We start from the raw sequence: 18,327 nt of genomic DNA, 5'->3' as shown, positions 1-18,327 counted from the left end.
GAGATCCCCTCCACTGCATGAAGAAAATGGGCGTGTCCATACAGCAAGACACACATGCAATAAACCAGACTCACAAAGACTGGTATCCATGTTTTCTCTCTCAGGCAGAATCTAGATTTTAAAGCAGAAACATGGTGACCAGAAGGGCAGAGACTGGGTAGAAAAAGTAATGACTTTAATGCATTATCTTGTATACTAATATAAAAAATTTAATGGTTAAAATGGGCACGAGAGGTGTTGGCTACTATATTAATTTTGAGGATCAAAAGAACCATTTTTTCCCCTCTCGGTTCACTTAACGGTGCTTACTGTAGCTGCTTTGATACCATTTTATAGGCCAAAAAGGATAGGAGTTAAAAAATTAAAATACAGGCTCAAAATATGTAAGTAATGTCTCAAACTATTTAAAATAGTATAGATCCTGACTATGGGGAAATGCCATGGAAGGAATTCCCAGACTTCCCACTCATGCTCTTCTATTTTGGCAGCTTCTGGCTGACTAAAGAGATGCTGAGAAGAAATCTGAACACCTGCCCTCAACTATGCTATAATCAGGAAATGCACTTCTGTTCTATATAGCCTCTGCAATTGGAGATCTACTTCTGCAGCTTAACCCACACTATTGCCCACTCTGGGAAGCAGTTAGGGACTAAAAGCATCATCACCACCACACTAAGCTATACAGCTGGCACACTGCCCCACCCCTAATAAGTGATCACTACTAGTTACTAGTTACAGAATCATTACTCTAAATGTGGGAAAGTTATGAAATTGTAGGGGGAAAAATCAGCAATGTCAATAAATAAGAGATTCATGAGCAAATAACCCAGAACTAAATTCTTAGCATAACCCTTCAACCCACACCAGACATTTTGTTAAGACTCTTCACTGAACGTTTATCTGTACTAGGGACAAGAAGGGCTAAGTCTGTAATTCTCCTTTCACTAAGACCCTCTGCATATGCCCTATCCTCTAAAGTACTACATACATCTAAAAGAAAGTAACAAAAATAACTTTAATAATCAAGCTAAAATTCAAGTGTTAATTGAACAGAAAGTGCTGCAACCATCCAGCCCATCCCTACAGAATACAGCCTGCTCCTAACTACACAGGTAATCACAGCACAGTGAATGTACTCACCGAACTCCCTCTTCACTGCATGCCTACAAAGCACTAGAGACAGAAAGCTGAAAAGTTACAAGAAATGATCCTGGAGCTCTAAACCAACTTGATTTGAACCGGGGAGAAGGAATGACTTCTAGCTCTGTCCACTCACCTAAGACTCACAAATGCTCTAGGCATTTGTAAACATGCTCTCTCTGCCTCTTATCTTAGCACAGAACTAGTACAGTGCACTCATACAGCTCACTCTCTTGCACTGGTTGCAATTTTACTTCCACACAAAGTATGGCAAAGAAGCTCATAAGCCATTAAAATCCTTTTTAAATCTAATGCAAGAATCAAAACTCTGTTTTTGCTATTCCTCTTCACAGTCTTTACTTCTGTAATTGTTTTCTGCCCCTTAAATGTCGCTAAACAAGGACATTTCAGATTTCAAAGTATATGGAAAACCATAGGACTACTTTAGTAGAGCTGTCCATGTTTGAAATGTATCAAGTCATAGTCAATATCAACAGTACAATCTTATCCAAGAACTGCAGGAACCTTTGCTACAGATGTAGGTCACTGAATCTGCCACCTATCATTGAAGGTAGTCTACCCCTTCCCACCCAATCCCCCTTCAGATCAGGGACAAGGCAGCCAACATAATACAATACACACAGGAAACCCACAACTGGAACTCTCAAGTCTAACAGGCAGATTAACCAGGAATTCCCCGGCCACAGAGTCATATCTAATAGCTATTTCAGCCTTACCTGACATGTCTCCAAGCCAGCTGCCGCAGCCACATCCCCCTCTGCGCCAAAAACGTCTTGCCTCAGTTTCCTGAAATTCCCAAGTGGGACAAGGAATACAGCCAGGTGGCATCCTCAACTTGGGAATGGTCTAGAGTTCCACTGCCAGCAACCTTCCCTGGGCACCACAGTTTGTGTCTGCACATGCACACATGTGGCAGCCCCTTCTTGAACAAGCTCAACATTAAAGGGCAACAAAATGCTCCTTTGCTCAAAAGCGCTGAAGGCCCTGATCTTCACAGTGAAATAACTGTTAACTTCTTAAATTTGTTATTTTAATAAAGTAATTCTCAAACTAGAGAACCTTGAAAGATTATGCAGAATATACCTGAAAAACAAAGCAGTTACAGAAAGATGGACGCATGCAACTTTAAAATATCACTTACAATAACACTTTGAAGCTGCTTACAGAAATTGTAGTACCTCAAACAGACTTTAGTTCTAATGCTGTTAAACTGTCTTGAGATTCATTTTTGCTTGACTTATTTAATTATATAAACTGAACATTAATTCTTAAAAGTTCTTCGAAGATATTTATTGAATCACTAAAATTTAATGTATTCAAGAAATATGCACCAATTAAGTAAAAAATTACTTCCCAATACAAAAATGAAGTTTTATTGAGTAAGCATTATTAAGAATGGCAAATACTTAAATTTGTGCTAGATTAAAAAAATAGCCTGGTCCTTTCTTAAGAATATGAAATTTGTAATAATCTTTGGAAATCTAGATTAACATCTGAAATAACTGTAATAGTTTAATCATGAATCATATTAATAGAAATATAAAAACAATTCAGATAAATCAATTCAAACTAAAATGTCAAAATAAATTTGTGGTTGAATTACTTAATCTCACAAAATCTATTTTAGGGTAGACTTGAAAAATAATAAAGAAAATGTGTTTAGAGTGCAATCCTTCTCACCATGATCATGTCTAAGAACCCATAAATCTTTTATGACTTGCAACATCACATCCTTCACTTACAGTGGTAGCCTCTGGCTGACTCACACAGCTTAAGACAGTGTGATTTTAAGTATGAGTTTGGATATCAGGTGCTTGCTGTTAGTTAATTTCAGCTGCAGATTTCTTTGCCTGGGTAGTGGCAGACATAGCTATGGATTTCATTTTACAACACTGCTCTCATGTTTTCAATTTATCGGAGGTATTTTTCAACCTATACATTTTGTCGATTTAATTATTTTTCTTGGTTTGCCCTCCCTCTTACCTTTCCGTCTTAGAACAGATCAGTTTTATTGATATATGCATATAGGAGCTAATGTAAAGAGGATAATTAAAACTATGTGGAAAACATTTTAAGAGCATCTGACAAAGGAGAAAGAGCTAGCAGCAGTGGATAAGTGACAGCCAAGTACAACACAGTTCAACATAACAAGCATTTGTTTTCTTCCAGTCCACTGACACTTGAGCTGAGCTATACAGTCTGTATCACTTCAAGCAACTCAAGACATTTCACAACAACTTGTCAGAAATGCCCCCTGTGGACGAGATGGAAAAAAAAGTTGTTTCCATCTACTCAGATGCCAGTATTAGATTGCTAAACAAGCCAAACGCATTACAATTTAGTAGAATTAAAACTCTCCCCTTCTTCAAGTCTAACAGAAAACACCACAGACCTAATGAACCACAGAACTTTATTTTTAACACAGAACTTTCTCAAGCTGGAAGTGATCTTATGACCAAAACCCTTCAAAAATCATAAAGATGTTTGTAATGTCCACATTTTAAAAATGTTTCAAATGAGTGAGAATGATGAATCAATTCCTGTCCCCATGCCTTCTTCCCCTTTGCTTCTCTCCTACACTTCTCCAAGACAGAACAACAACATTAGCAGTTCAGTTCATCATCTGGCACCACCACTTCCAGGAAGATGCAATAAACAACTGGTCACTTCCTCAGAAAAGTAGTTACCTATTTCTTTCAGTTTATGGGAAGAGCAGAGAAAGTGTGTAGCTGAATGACAGAATACTTGCCTAGAACATATGAGGCCTTGTGTTTGACCCTCATAATGTAAAAACAAGCAAACAAAAACCTAAAATAAAATTGTTAATAAATGCGTATCACTAATAGTGCTTAGCATAGTAATTACTCTTCTTTATATCAACCATATAAAATTTACCATAATACTGACTGGTCAACAATTTACAGTAAGATACATACAGTAACTGGTCAATCCAAAAGTCTGAAGGGATGGACACTTGAAAATGCTGAAGACACTCTATGGCTTTTTCTTTTCTTCAAAGATTTATTTATTACATATACAATGTTCTGTCTGCATGTGTCCCTGCAGGCCAGAAGAGGGCACAAGATCCCATTATGGATGGTTGTGAGCCACCATGTGGTTGCTGGGAATTGAACTCAGATCCTCTGGAAGAGCAGCCAGTGCTCTTAACCGCTGAGCCATCTCTCCAGCCCTGGCTTTTTTTTTTTTATTTATATGTTAATAACCATCTTTTCAACCTCAAGAATTCTCTCATTAAGCAGAACAAGAAGTGTTCAGTCCCTGAATCACACCCACACATGCCACACCACATGAAAATAAAAAATGCTACCCAGAAATGTATGTTGTTTCTATTACTCACTCTTAAAATCACTTTTAAACATGCTGTGGTTCTGTCAATTTGTTAATAGCTAATAAAGTATACTAATCCTTAGCTTATTAAGTCTATTATAAAACCAAAACACTATTGAGAAAAATTGTGATTAAAAAAAGTTAGCAAACAGTTTAAATGATAAAATTATTTCTGTGGCACAAAAGCATTAAACTATCATTTCACAACTTAGCACATTCAAAATTTCATTTTTAAAAATGAGTTGAGATAAGACAAGGTCATCAGAACCATCTCTAGACCACACTACTCTTAACAGTATTTTGACTATATTGTGCTTGAGAAGTCACTTCTGAGAAAGGTGTAAACTAGTGACCTTGATTTCAGAAATTAAGAAATTAACTTAATAAAAATCCATGTCCAGAGGAAAAGGCCTACTTGTAAATAAAATACAAGAATATAATTGCAGGGGTTCTGAAAGACATCAAAGCCCAAACTAATTTTCATTCCTTAAATTCATATACTACAACCTAGAACACTTAGAACTGTGGCTCATGCTCGTAGTTCAATGTGTACACAACTAAGACTACAGATGCTGGGTTATAACCAAAAAGACACTTTTACCAAGCCTTGAAAATTTATGGGGGGAAAAAAATAATGGAAGGCAAAGAAGGGTTTTAAAAACAGTGTTCTGAAAGAAAAGCACAATTCAGTTTTTCTTTTCTCATGTCAAGAGTTAAGTCATTAACACAGTGGTAGGAGAAGGAAAGTGTTAAGTGCACCGCTCATCATCCCAGTTTCTAAGCTCAGACAGCTGGCATCCCAATGAACACCCCTGACACAATGGCTGTTACAGTTCACGACTTTACTTGATAGGATACAGACCTACTTCCAGTAGTACCAGAGGATGGTACTATTTGTCATTAATAGGAGGAAGAGTGACCATTCTAACAATTAGCTGTGCAAGAGAATACGCAACTTATCAGTTTAATTAAGCTAAAACTAATTCATCCTAGAGGTACTGGTCCAACCTTTTGACACTGCAACAAGATGTCATCCACAAAGCTCATGCTAAACTGCTAAAGGGTTACAAATGGAAAAAAATCACCATGCTTTAAGTAAGTGTGAGACTCTGTGTGGGGCTGTGGCTCAGACATGCCTGCACCATGCTATTCAAATATGGAACCTCTAAAACAGCTCTTACAAGTTACTAGAAAGCTTCAAAACCACAAAGTGGTTATGGATGTTTCTAAGCTAAATGCTTTAAAATTTAAATACCCTGTAATATTCTCACCTCCTCATTTAAAAAGGCCTTTGCAGGGGGCAGAGTAATGAAGCTGTAGTATGCGGAAAACCCGCATTCCTTAAAATGGCAACCCCAAGTAGTCTTAACAACTATGTTACAGTATTTACTACTGATATAAGGCATTAACTAACTAAGCAAACCCATGTTTTTCGATTGGCTTATGGAGCTCATTATTGTTGATTCTTTATCAACACATAACAGCAATTTATGAAGCTATACAGAAGCACAGACATGCTCTAGAACACCTGACTATGCTTTTGTAAAAATTGTGAACCCACCTCATGGGAGAAAACTCCTAATACTACATCACTTATATGCACTTTTACACTAACAGACATTCAGTTCTGACACTGTTTTCCAGGGCTGAAAATGTTTACTAACTGGAAATACCCACAGGAGAAGCCATGGGAAGGAACCAAATGGAAGGAGAGAGGTGGCAAGAGAGTAAGTGGTGGGCAAGAGTGGGGAAAGCAAGAGAGGAGGGGGCAGGGCTGATAACCCCCTGCCTGGTAACACAAGCTTGTTATTCCAGTTCTGAGTGACTCCAGGCTGAGAGGCTAAGACAGATGCTCTTTGTTGCAGAGTGAATCATTCAAGTATACAATTTCATTCTAATAAATTAAAAAAAAAAAAAAAAAAACCACAATGCTTACAAGATTTGATACCTGAAACTCACTGGAAAGTTACTCAACTTACCTGGTGCTAATCCAGCAGTAGCAGGACTTCCCATGGATGGGTGAGAGAAAACTTGAGAGAAGGCAGACATATTTGACTGGGACACGTTACTCAGCCTGGAGGTTGATCCTCCTTTAGGTATAAACTCGCTTGCAGTAGGATTTGGTGTCTATTTGAAAATCAAATATAGGAAGTTAACACACTTTAGGCCCCCAAAAGACATTTGACCCTACTAGGTATTACTCTTGAGTGTTCATTCACTAAAATCTTTTAGGATTTAAGCCTTTTAGTTTCTGTATTTTAGTATAGTATAAATAACTTCCTTAGTGGAAATTGGATAATTAACTCCAAGGTAAACTTTCTCACGTGAAGAATTTTAACCTCCATAAAATGTAAAATGTGCATGCATCATTTCTAAATCATTCTTAGAATTTTTGAGAAGTGGAGGTTGAGGCTACCTCAAAACTGAGCAACAACGTTCAAACTTGTATGTTTAAACTGCTTCCCAGGATAAAGATCAAACTGCCTTTCTTTCTAAATTAATCACTGCCTTTTATTATAAGGATAGACATTTCCCCAATATGGTACCATTCACTGAAATACAGAAGTCAAGAAACACTTAAAGGCAAATGTAAGAAGCAAGGGATAAGAAAAAGGAAATGTAAAGCCCCCAGCTATGTACCCTCACAATGACTCGTAACAGCACTTACCATGTAAGATTACATGGACTATCTTAGATTACATGGAACTCCAACATATTCAAATTGGATGTTACTTTTGGCTTTAAGAACTACTAAAGTATTATGATACTATATGTTAATTCATAAAGCTTGTTTCTATCCACTTGGAATTCTCACAGCAGGTAGAAAATAAAAAGGTGAACTGATTATTATAAAGCCTAATACAACTTCCTTATTTGACATTTTTAATGACATTTTAAACTATCAAGAGTTCAAAGTATTAGATTAGAAAAGGAATAAGCCACAGGCTAAACAAATTACAACTTTAAAATAATGTTACTGGTAACTAGTCAACTACACTTAAATATACAGTGCTAAAATACAGAAGAAATAGCAAAAATTGGCTTATTGTGAACACCCTGGATGTACACAGTGAAGTGCTTCCCGTGCCACATCTTAAGACACAAAATTCTGAAAGAACAGCTAGGCCCAGCCCAAAATAAGTTTTTCAAAAAGAAAAAGAAAATCCCATTCCCATACAGAGCAGTGGTTTTCAGCCTTCCTAATGCTATGACCCTCTAATATAGTTCCTCAGGTTGTGGTGACCCCAACCATAAAATTAATGTAAATAGTTGATGTGCAGAATATCTAGTATGCAACCCCTGTCAAAGGGTCACTTGACCCCCCCCAAGGAGTTGCAACCCACAAGTTGAAAACTGCTGACATAAAGATATTAAAAAAAAAAAAAAAAATCCTCAAGCCCAGTGATGGTGGCACTCACCCCTTTGATCCCAATACTTAAGAGGCAGGAGGATATCTGTGAGTTCCAGGCCAGCCAGGACTACACAGAGAAACCCTGCTTGGAAAAACAAAACAAAACAAAACCCTCAAATACTCAAGTTTTCAGAAGTACTGGCATATTTTTTGAAGTGGATGGCCCAAAATTCTAGAATAGAAAGCAAGTAGGTGAGGCTTGCTGTTGCAGCACCTCCAAGTCTCAAGAAGGCAAATGACAACTAACAGACACCAAGCATGGCAGCCTCAGTCTGTACCAGTTAACCCTAAGTCTACCTTTAAAAAGGAAAGCCAAAACAAAAGATGGGTCCAAAATACCTAGGAGAAATGGCAAATCTATTGGAAAGACAATAATATTAGATAGGAAAAAAATCACATATTTAATATATTCCTAAAAAAATAAAATCACCCTATACATTATGCATAATTATACGGAATGAAATGGGCTACCAAATTTCAAAACTGAGTTTTTCCAACTTAAATCTATTTTTACTTTATTTTGAAAGCCTGTATTTTCTGTACATGCTGGGAGAAGAAGGTGTATATGTTTGTATGTGAAAGTGAATGACTTCATGATGCAGTCAGAAGTCAACATCTGCTGTTTTGCCTCTATCAGTCCTACCTTATCTGTCTTTTCACTGGACCTCAGGCTCAACGACTAAATGGGCTAATTGGGCTAGCGAGCAAGACTCAGGAACCCTCCCATTCTACTTCCCCAGTACTGGGATTACAAAAGCCTGTCATTACCCCAGCAATTATATGGAAGCTGAAATTCCAAACTCAGGTCCTCATGTTTGCAACAGCAAACACTTCACCAAGCAAGCCATCACCCAGCCCCATCAAAGCCCATTTTTAAGAGTTCTTGTGAAAAAGAAAATGAAGAGGAAGGTTCACCGTGCTTACAACAAATCTCGTGTGCGTGCGTGCGTGCGTGTGCGTGTGTGTATAATACATGGTCCCCAAATTCATTACAACAGAAGATACTAAACACAGTAAACTGCAACCATAGTTGACCACTGAAACCAAAACCCACCCATTGTTAAATAGGAATTAAAGGTGAAAAGAAGATCCTAAAAGCTTCACCTTTCTTTATCCCTTGAGTAGGTAGCTTGTGAGTTTGTTTAGTGGTGAGCACTTGAACTCAGAAATAAAAAAAACAAGCTCAAAAGATTCCAGGAATGAGCTGGGCGGTGGTGTGCATCCCTTTAATCCCATCTCCTTGAGGTCGGCCTGATTTACAGAGAAAGTTCCAGGACAGTGATGGCGACACAGAGAAACCCTGTCTCGAAAAACCAAAAATCCAGGAATAAGAGCATAGCTGCTACTAACAGATAAATTTAACTGTAGGCAGAACAGAGAAGTATCACGTTCTTTAACCCTAACTCATAAGATTCTCATGGTAAAGTTCAGTAAGACAGTCATTATAATAAAAGGATGCATTCTGGATAGTGAAAATGGGGCTGCCTATATACAATGGAATTACATAGCTTTAGGAATGGAAAATCAGAAAATCTGCAAGTAAATGGATGGAACTGCAAAGAATTACACTGAATGAGGCAACCCTGACTCTGAAAGACAAAAGTCCCAAGCTTTTGCACATGTGGGTCCTAACATGGAATCTTTAGTAAGGTTAACTTGGAAGTCAGGAAACTAGGAAGGGGCAGTTAGTTGGGGTTATGGGGGGCCAGCAGAAAGGTTTTAAGGGAGGTGGGTAGTAATAAGAAGAAACTGGGAGGAAGGTGTAAGGGGGAGAAGGATGCAAAGATAGAGGAGAGAAGAAGGTGAGGCAATATCTAACAGTATATTTGAAAAGTCAGATGTGGAAACCTACTATTTTATAGGCTTCACACACATGCACTCACACACACGTGCCTGCTTGAGTTTATAACTAGAGCCATCCTACTCGGAGACCGTGCTCTTTAAAGAAGAATCAGGTTGCCAAATAAGCCCAATGCTGGGTATAAAATACTGCCCCTCATATCGTTGCTCAGGGGTAATCAGGCGATTTCCACTGCCTTTGGCTGCCAACCAGAACTTGATAGTTAAGACCCTATTGCTGAAGGCAACATATTACCTGTGGTCACAGGACATGGAGAAATCAAGCTAGTACTGATCTAGACGATTCCTTCCTGCTAGTGGACTTTCATAGTACTAGAAGGTACTATGTAGGCTGCTGGAAAAGAAGTCATCAATACTCTTACCCTAAGTGTTACATTAACAACTGGCCTGATAAGATATGCCCATGAGTACAACAGTAGCATTAATGTCGGTGAACCTATCCGCCACAGCATCAAACTGCTCTCCATATGAAAATCTCTAGCCACAGATTAGTAAAGCTCTCAGCCCTCATCAAAGAAGCTTCTTTGTGCCATGGATGGTGGTTAACACAGAAACTCAAACTGGACAAAATGCAGCAAATAAGTGGCTGTAGAGTGCTCAACTATAAATGAGACATCTGCTTCATACCACCTCCTCCTCACTTAAGGGTCCAGAGCCAAAGGTGGAGAAGACTGAGGCCAAACAGTTTTATTGATAAAAGAACAATCTAGATAAATGCTTCATAAGGAAAGTCACAACTGTTTATAACTCAACACGATAGGACCAACTCAGACTTACTCAGGACCTCACAGCAGCTGTGGTGGCCTATATATAACCAGTACAAGATCAAGCATGTTGAGCTGGAGAGATGGCTCAGAGGTTAAGAGCGCCAACTGCTCTTCCAGAGGTCCTGAGTTCAATTCCCAGCAACCACATGGCGGCTCACAACCATCCATTATGAGATCTGGTACCCTCTTGTGGTGTGCAGATATACATGGAAGCAGAATGCTGTATACATAATAAATAAAATCTTTAAAAAAAAAAAAGAATCAAATATGTCAACATTTCCAACATGGAGGGAAAAGGGGCTCCCATCTTTAGCTTCTGGCTGCTAGAAGAGGAGTTTTAAGGAGTGTGTTCCCTGTGCTTCAGGGAACTGTCCAACACCCATTCGTATATGGGCAGCAAAAATATTGGACTCAATGAGTTATTTAAAAAAGAAAAAAGAGGACACTGGGTGGTAGTTTTTTTTTGGAGTGGCTGCTTGGAGAGTTGGTGAGAGGGAATAGAGGGTTATATCCATGATGAAAGTTTTAAAAAACATTTTAAAGATTTGGTTTTTAAAGATTTACTATTTAGGGCTGGAGAGATGATCCTTTGTAAACAGAGGACTTGGGTTCAGTTCTTAGTACCTACAAGGCTGTGGAGGAATATTTGGTGCCTGTGACATTTCGAGACTGTTAATAAAGTTAACCTTAAAGCAGGGGGCAGAGTTAACAACTAGCTGACCAGAATTAGCCATGGAGATTTTAGAAGACCCAGGATATGATAGAGAGGCAAAGGAAACAGTAGGGAGGGGCTTAGACAGATTCTCAGACTTTTTCATCTAGGAAGCCTAGAGAGGGTCAACTGATCTTTCTTCTACTTTCTTGAACTACTGGGTTTTGTCCCAACATCCTACTCCCAAGTTTTTATTGATATTAGAACAATCTAGATAAATGCTTCATAAGGAAACTCACAACTGTTTATAACTCCAGTTCTTGGGGATCTGATGCCCTCTTCTGACATTATTTGGCACTTGCACACATACAGAGCACATGAACTCACACAGACACACACAACTTTAAAAAAAAAAATTAGCTGGGCATTGGTGGCTCACACCTTTAATTCCAGCACTTGGGAGGCAGAGGCAGGCAGATCTCTGTGAGTTCGAGGCCAGCGTGGCCAACAGAGCAAGAGCCAGGATAGGCTCCAAAGCTACACAGAGAAACCCTGTCTCCAAAACCTAAAAAAAATAAAATAAAATAAAAACCACTTTGGTAACTCTTGAACTAGATATACAACTTTAGAATAACTACCCAATCAATTTAATAAATATATTCATGATGTTGAGACTTAATGATCCTCTTCCCCCCCCCCCCTGTTTTTTTCAAGACAGGGTTTCTCTGTGGCTTTGGAGGCTGTCCTGGAACTAGCTCTTGTAGACCAGGCTGGTCTCGAACTCACAGAGATCCGCCTGCCTCTGCCTCCCAAGTGCTGGGATTAAAGGTGTGTGCCACCATCGCCCGGGGCCTAATGATCCTCTTAGAAACCTAATGTCTTTCTCCTTTATTCCACTGATCATTTAGATTGTTTCTTGTATGAGGTTATTCAAACAAGGTGCTGCTAAGCATTCATATAAAAGTCTTTGATGTTCACAATTTCATTTTTCTTGAAAATAAACTACTATAAATGATTTAGACATATGTGTTGATATGCAATCTTTTTTCATTCATGAATCTAGAAACATGTTTTTCAATCCGAATTTGATCAAACAAAGAAATTACTAGGTGGAATAAAGTATAGTTCCATTCCAGCCTTTTCTTACTAATTCTATTGATACTATTTGGTGGTAGAGTGATGTTTTTATACAGTTTACTCTGTAAATAGATACACAATTAAATCATACCCTTGTGGGGCTGGAGTAATGCTTAGCAGTTAAAGGAAGGCCACTTTTGCAGAGGACTTAAGTTCATTTCCTAGCATCAATATGCTGGCTCACAACCGTCTGTGACTCCAGTTCTAGAGGATCTGATGCCCTCTTCTGGCCTACACATGCACCAAACACACAAGTGGTACACAGACATTAACATGCAGGCAGAATACTCATATACATTCGATAAAATTAAAATGTCTCTATCTTCATATTTTTGTCAAAATGATACTGAAATTGTTTATATTTTTGTTTTTACACTAAATTAAGCTTATTTCAACTTACGTGTATCTGTTTCCTGCTTTTAGCAAATTATCACAAAATCCATAATCTAACACCACAACAGAAACATATTGTCATACAGTTCTGAAAGCAAAAGTACAAAATAAAGGTGGTGGCCATTCACACAACTTCCAAAGGAGCTGAACAGAAGTTATCTGGGTGCCTCTTGGATTCTAGTGGCTACCAAGTCGAGCATTCTTTGGCTTCCTTGGCTTGAAATGCTAATACTCCCATTTCTGCCCATCTTCCTATCGCCTTCTCTTTCATGTTATCTATCTCAGTCTTGTAAAGACAAATGGATTTGGGGCCTTGCACAATTCAGGACAATCTCAAGATCCTTACCTTAAATTTTATCTTCAAAGACCACTTTTTCCAAATAAGATAAAGCTCACAGCTTCCAGGAATTATGTTGTGAACACTCTGGGTACTGCTCAAAAAGTATCCAGCATACTACAAAGATGGCTGTACCCAAGAAGACTTCTTTACTTACTCCCTTCCAGTCGGCAAGCCATGTGTTCCTTCTTCTTGCCTTAGCACACCAGCACATGCACTAACATGATTTTTTGGCTTTTCGAAGGCAGGGTTTCTCTGTAGGCTTTGGAGGCTGTCCTGAAACTCTAAGACCAGGATGGCTTTGAACTCACAGAGATCCACCTGCCTCTGACTCCCCAGTGCTGGGATTAAAGGTGTGCGCAACCACCGCCCAGCTCACTTTTTTTGTTTGTAAACTGGTAACAGCAGACAACCTTGTCTTACTAATCTTTATTTTCATTTTATTTATTTATTTAAAATGACTGTAGTTTTTCATAAACATACTTGATTAGTTTGGGAGTATTCCCTTATATTCCTTGTGTGCAGATTTTGTTGTCCTTTGTTTTTTGTTTTAAGTCAGAAATGGATGCTGGTTGATTCAAATGCACCCTGTCTACTAAAATGACGGCACCAGTTTTAACTAATTACATCAATTTATTTTTAAAATATTAAATGTAATTCACATTACTGAGACAGTCCCACTAAGTGGTGTTTTCATTTCTATATAATTTGACTTGCTAAAAGTTTCAATTTGTTAAAATGCCACAGTTACATACAGGCAAAAGTGTGTCTTAACGTATGTCTTCTCTTGGTGGAGTGCTAGTCTGTGTAAATGCCATAGTAATATGGGCTAACTTCATACAGCAAACTAGGCAGCAATCCCTCCCTTTCATTTTATTCCTTTCTTTTTGGAAGTCTATTTAGAATCTGCAGGTTCTTCTTTCATGTATTTGGTTGGTAGAATCCACAAGTAAAAATATCTGAACCTTTTGATAGTAATTACCAAGTCCACTTCTAGTTGGATGTGGTGGCAAACTATGTTTGCGACCAGTCAGGTTAGACAGTTTCCATCCTTCATCTCTTTCCCCCTTCATCTTGTCAAAATTAGTGTGTGTGTGTGTGTGTGTGTGTGTGTGTGTGTGTGTGTGTGTGTGTGTAATACGATTTATCCTACAATCCTACACATGCAAAATTCTCTTTAAAATGCTTTTTATTATTAACTGTGTGAGTGTATGGAGAATGTGACATTGGGGAGGAGGGTTTGCCAGCAGAGGTCACAAAAGCATCAGATTCTCAGGAGACAGAATTACAGGTGGATCTGAGCTTCCCTACAAGTGGGTACTGGGAATTGTACTTTGGCACTCTATATAGTATGTCCTTTTAACCAATAAGGCATCTCTCCACCCTACCCCACCCAAATTTTCTTGTTCCTTTTCATTTCTGCTCTGAGTTGGCTTTCTTTGGTTGTAATTTACCATTGTGTTCTTAGCTTTTAAGGCTGAAACTATAATCACTTATTTAGAAACCCCATCTTTCCCAACACAGACATTTGCTTCAGTAAACTCCCCTATTACCAACACTTAGTGGCATCCTATATAACCTTTAATGTTTCACTACTCAGTTCAAAACACTTTTCAATTTCTCTTTATTTCTTTGACTCTAAGTAATGTCACTGATCTTCCAAATGTATCAGGATTCTAAAAATATTGTCACTTACACCTAATTCTACTATGGTAAATCATATTTTGTGTGATTTAAGTTCTTTTACCTCTGTTGAGATTTGTATGATGACCCAGAACTGATCTGTCTTGGCCTTAGAAAAGGGCAAGCACTTAACTCTTGCCAGGTAGAAAGTTTTGTAATTGTCAATTTGCTAGGTTGGTTTTTAGAGTTGTTCAAGTCTCTCATCTCTCTCTCACTCTCACTGGCTTCTTATAATATGGGGTAATAGTTTTAACATCCCTATCATTGTTTATTTCTCCTTGCAATTCTATCAGACTTTTGTCATCTGTTTTAGCCAAGTCCAGGCTCTTAATGGCTAAATGGTACACGGCACCTCATATTATCAAATGACCTTTATCCCTGATGCTTTACGCTGTGAAGTCCAGCTTGTTCTGCACATAATTTACAAATTTCCTAGCTTTCTTTTGAGCAGCAGACTGGATACACACACACACACACACACACACACACACACACACACACACACACACATACATACACACATACACACACACAAATACACACATATGGCTTCTTTTGGGGGGGAGTGGAGAGTAGGTTTAAGACAGGGCTTCTCTGTTTAGCCCTGGAACTCACTCTGCCTCCTAAGTGTTGAGACTAAAGGTGTACATCAACACTGTCCAGATAAAGTAGGTTCCTTTTTGTTTGTTTGTTTGTTTGTATATATGTACTGAAGGGGGGGAGATTGGCCACACTCAGGTGGAGGCCAGAAGAAATGTCTAGACTCTTCCTCTATTGCTACTTACCCTCTAAAAGGATCTGTCACTGAAACTGGGGCCCATTGTGGTTTTTTTTTTGGCTAGGCTGGTTGGCCAGCAAACCCCAGCAGCCTACCTACTCCTGCCAGTGCAGAGGTTGCAGGGGATTGGCACCACACTTAGAATTTTATGTAGGTGCTGGGTAATGTACTCATGCTTGCCCAGTGGGCGCCTCTTTACACAAAGGGCTGCCTCCCTAGTCTCTAAAGCAAGTTTCTTACTACCATCATTGTAGTTTTTAAAATCCAGTCTGAAACACTCTGTCCATTACTGTTATGTCCAGACAATGTAGATTTTATGCCATCAGTGATAAGGCTGAATTTAAAGCCCTCATATGACTTCTGATTCTATCTGAAGACCACCACCACCACCCCCACACACACACCCCAAACCTGAGTATTTTTCGTTTATCTATAGTATAGTAAGCTAAAACTCTGTTCTACTGTTATGATAGTTCCTTTAGGTTTTCAAGTTATCTGTCTTTAGGTTTTCACAAACTGTCTTATGTCTCTTGGGGCTACCATAACCAAACACCAGGCACTATATAACAGAAATCCATTTTCTAAGTTCACAAGCTATACATCCAAGATCAAGATGGAACTACCAGTGGTTTTTCCTGAATCTCTCTCTTCTAGACAACTCACTCTCATTATATTTGCACAGACCTTCACTCTGATTGTCAGACCCCTGGCATCCATTCCTCATTATAAGGATAACAATTACAATGTCTTGCTGTTCTATCTTATGACCTTAGTGCACCCTGTAAAGACCTCATCTCTAAATATAGTCTCATGAGGAGTTAGGTTTCAACATACATGAATGGAGGATAGAGGGACACAATGCAGTCCCTAACATTATCATCCAGCTCCATTAATATCTCAGATGCAACAGAAAGAAAACCACAGGAGGCTGAGGCTATCCTATCTTTTTTTTTACATTAATAAACCCTATAAACTTTATCATTATTATTTGAACAGTCAATTCTCCTTCAAAAATTGAGTAATCATCTTTTTCTCATAATTTATTCATACTATTTTTGCATCTGGTACAGCTATTTAGATTCCACATAGCAGAGATTTACTTATGTTCTAAAGTACTAACTTTAGTATTTATTAAAATATACTAGTGGTGATGCACTTTTTTTTTTTTTTTTCAGGGAGGGAATGGGTCTGGCTATGCAGCCCAGGCAGACCATCAATACTCAATCTTACAACGTGGCCCCATAATGGGGCTACAGGTCTTGGCTCTTCCCACTTCTGGATGTCTGAAGGAATTTCATTTGTTTTTGCAGCCTTGCACATGTTAGACAGGGCTCTACCACTGGGCACCACTAGCTGTTTTTGCTTCTTGGGAATTTTTACATTTGAAATAATGAGTCACAAGAAAGACTAATTACCTTACACCACAAGCAACATCTTACATGACCATAATCAGAGAATTAGGCCAAGTGTGATCATTTTTAACTAAACTACAAAACAACTTGAGTTTCACCAATTTTTGTATGCATTCAGTTGGATATATACATTTCCGTATTTTCCCAAGTGCAGAACTTTGGTATGATGGGTTTTGCTTCCTGGAAAGATATATTTTGCCTCTTGTATATTAAAGATACCGCTACACTATCTGAGGTAGGCGTGGTGGCACACACCTTTAATCCCAGCTCTCCAGAAGCAGAGACAGGTTCTCTGCAAGTTCAAGGCAAGCCTGCTCCATATAGTGAGTTCCAGGATAGCCAGGGCTGTATAATAAGACTTTCTCAAAACAAACAAAACTATTGCTGCATTATCTGATAGTTTGCATTACTTCCAGTGAGGAAAAACCTTGTTTTTCTCCCAGGACTGTTTGGTGTAGCTTAATGCCCCTTGCTTACTGGCTTGTTTTTTTTTTTTTGGGGGGGGGGCTGGTGGTTCTGGGCAACTTTTATCTTTATCTTTGGGCTTAAACTTTTTATCTACTTCAGAAAATACCTATCCATTAATTCTAACAAGGATTTTTTCTTTATAAACCCACCTCTCTTCAGGAACAACAGAAGTACACCAGAACAGCTGGTAGTGCCTCATACCTATGCGTGCGTGCGTGCGTGCGTGCGTGCGTGCGTGCGTGCACATGGTTTTGGGGTCATTCTGCAAACTCTACTCTCTCATATTTCTGCATCACTTCTGGGTGTTTTGATTATATTTTCTTAGTATGAGTCTTACCATACTTTTGTTTTGTTTGGTGGTGGTGGTATGTATATTTGTGTGTGTGCATACAGATATACACATATATACGAAAGTTTATTTGGATTTTATTGTTTCAGAGGTTGGAATTCAAAGCCACCATAGCAGGCGGAACATGTCAGTAGTCAATGAGGCATGAATCTGGAACAGTAGCAGAGACGCAACTACAAGGCGGAGAGAGGTAACTAGGAATGCCATGAGCTTTTAAAACATCAAAGCCTGCCCCAGTGACACACCTCCTAGAACAAGTTCACACCTCCTAATCCTCCCCCAAACAGTTGCAAAAACTGGGAACAAGTATTCAATTATGAGCCCATGTGGTTTTGCTACATTCTTAGATATACTTCTAATATGTTTCCTGTTGTGCTTAAAATGTAGTTAGATAAATCCTTCTAAGTCTTGCTTTAAGCTTGGTTAGTGGGTCTGGGAAAGCATTCATTCTAACACCAATTTGGCCCCTGTACTGTGGCAAATGCCTTCCCATTATTTCCTCTATGTTGCCTGGTGAAAACAAGGATTTTCTTCTGACTTCAAGTACTGCTTTTGGTTACTTGTTGGGGG

The 18,327-nt window shown here is 38.7% G+C and overlaps 1 protein-coding gene across 1 annotated transcript in view; it reads right to left on the bottom strand.

Moving 5' to 3' along the window:
- The window catches only part of Pan3 (poly(A) specific ribonuclease subunit PAN3), a 124,303-nt gene that overhangs the window by 58,504 nt on the left and 47,472 nt on the right, over nucleotides 1–18,327 (bottom strand). The window contains 1 exon segment of the mRNA XM_027413693.2: nucleotides 6,489–6,636. Coding sequence (XP_027269494.2) covers nucleotides 6,489–6,636 — 148 coding nt within the window.

Source organism: Cricetulus griseus, chromosome 4 (genome assembly GCF_003668045.3).
Source record: "Cricetulus griseus strain 17A/GY chromosome 4, alternate assembly CriGri-PICRH-1.0, whole genome shotgun sequence".
NCBI classification, from domain to species: Eukaryota; Metazoa; Chordata; class Mammalia; order Rodentia; family Cricetidae; genus Cricetulus; species Cricetulus griseus.
Note: the sequence above shows the minus strand (reverse complement) of the source record. Positions and strands in the feature narration are given on the sequence as shown.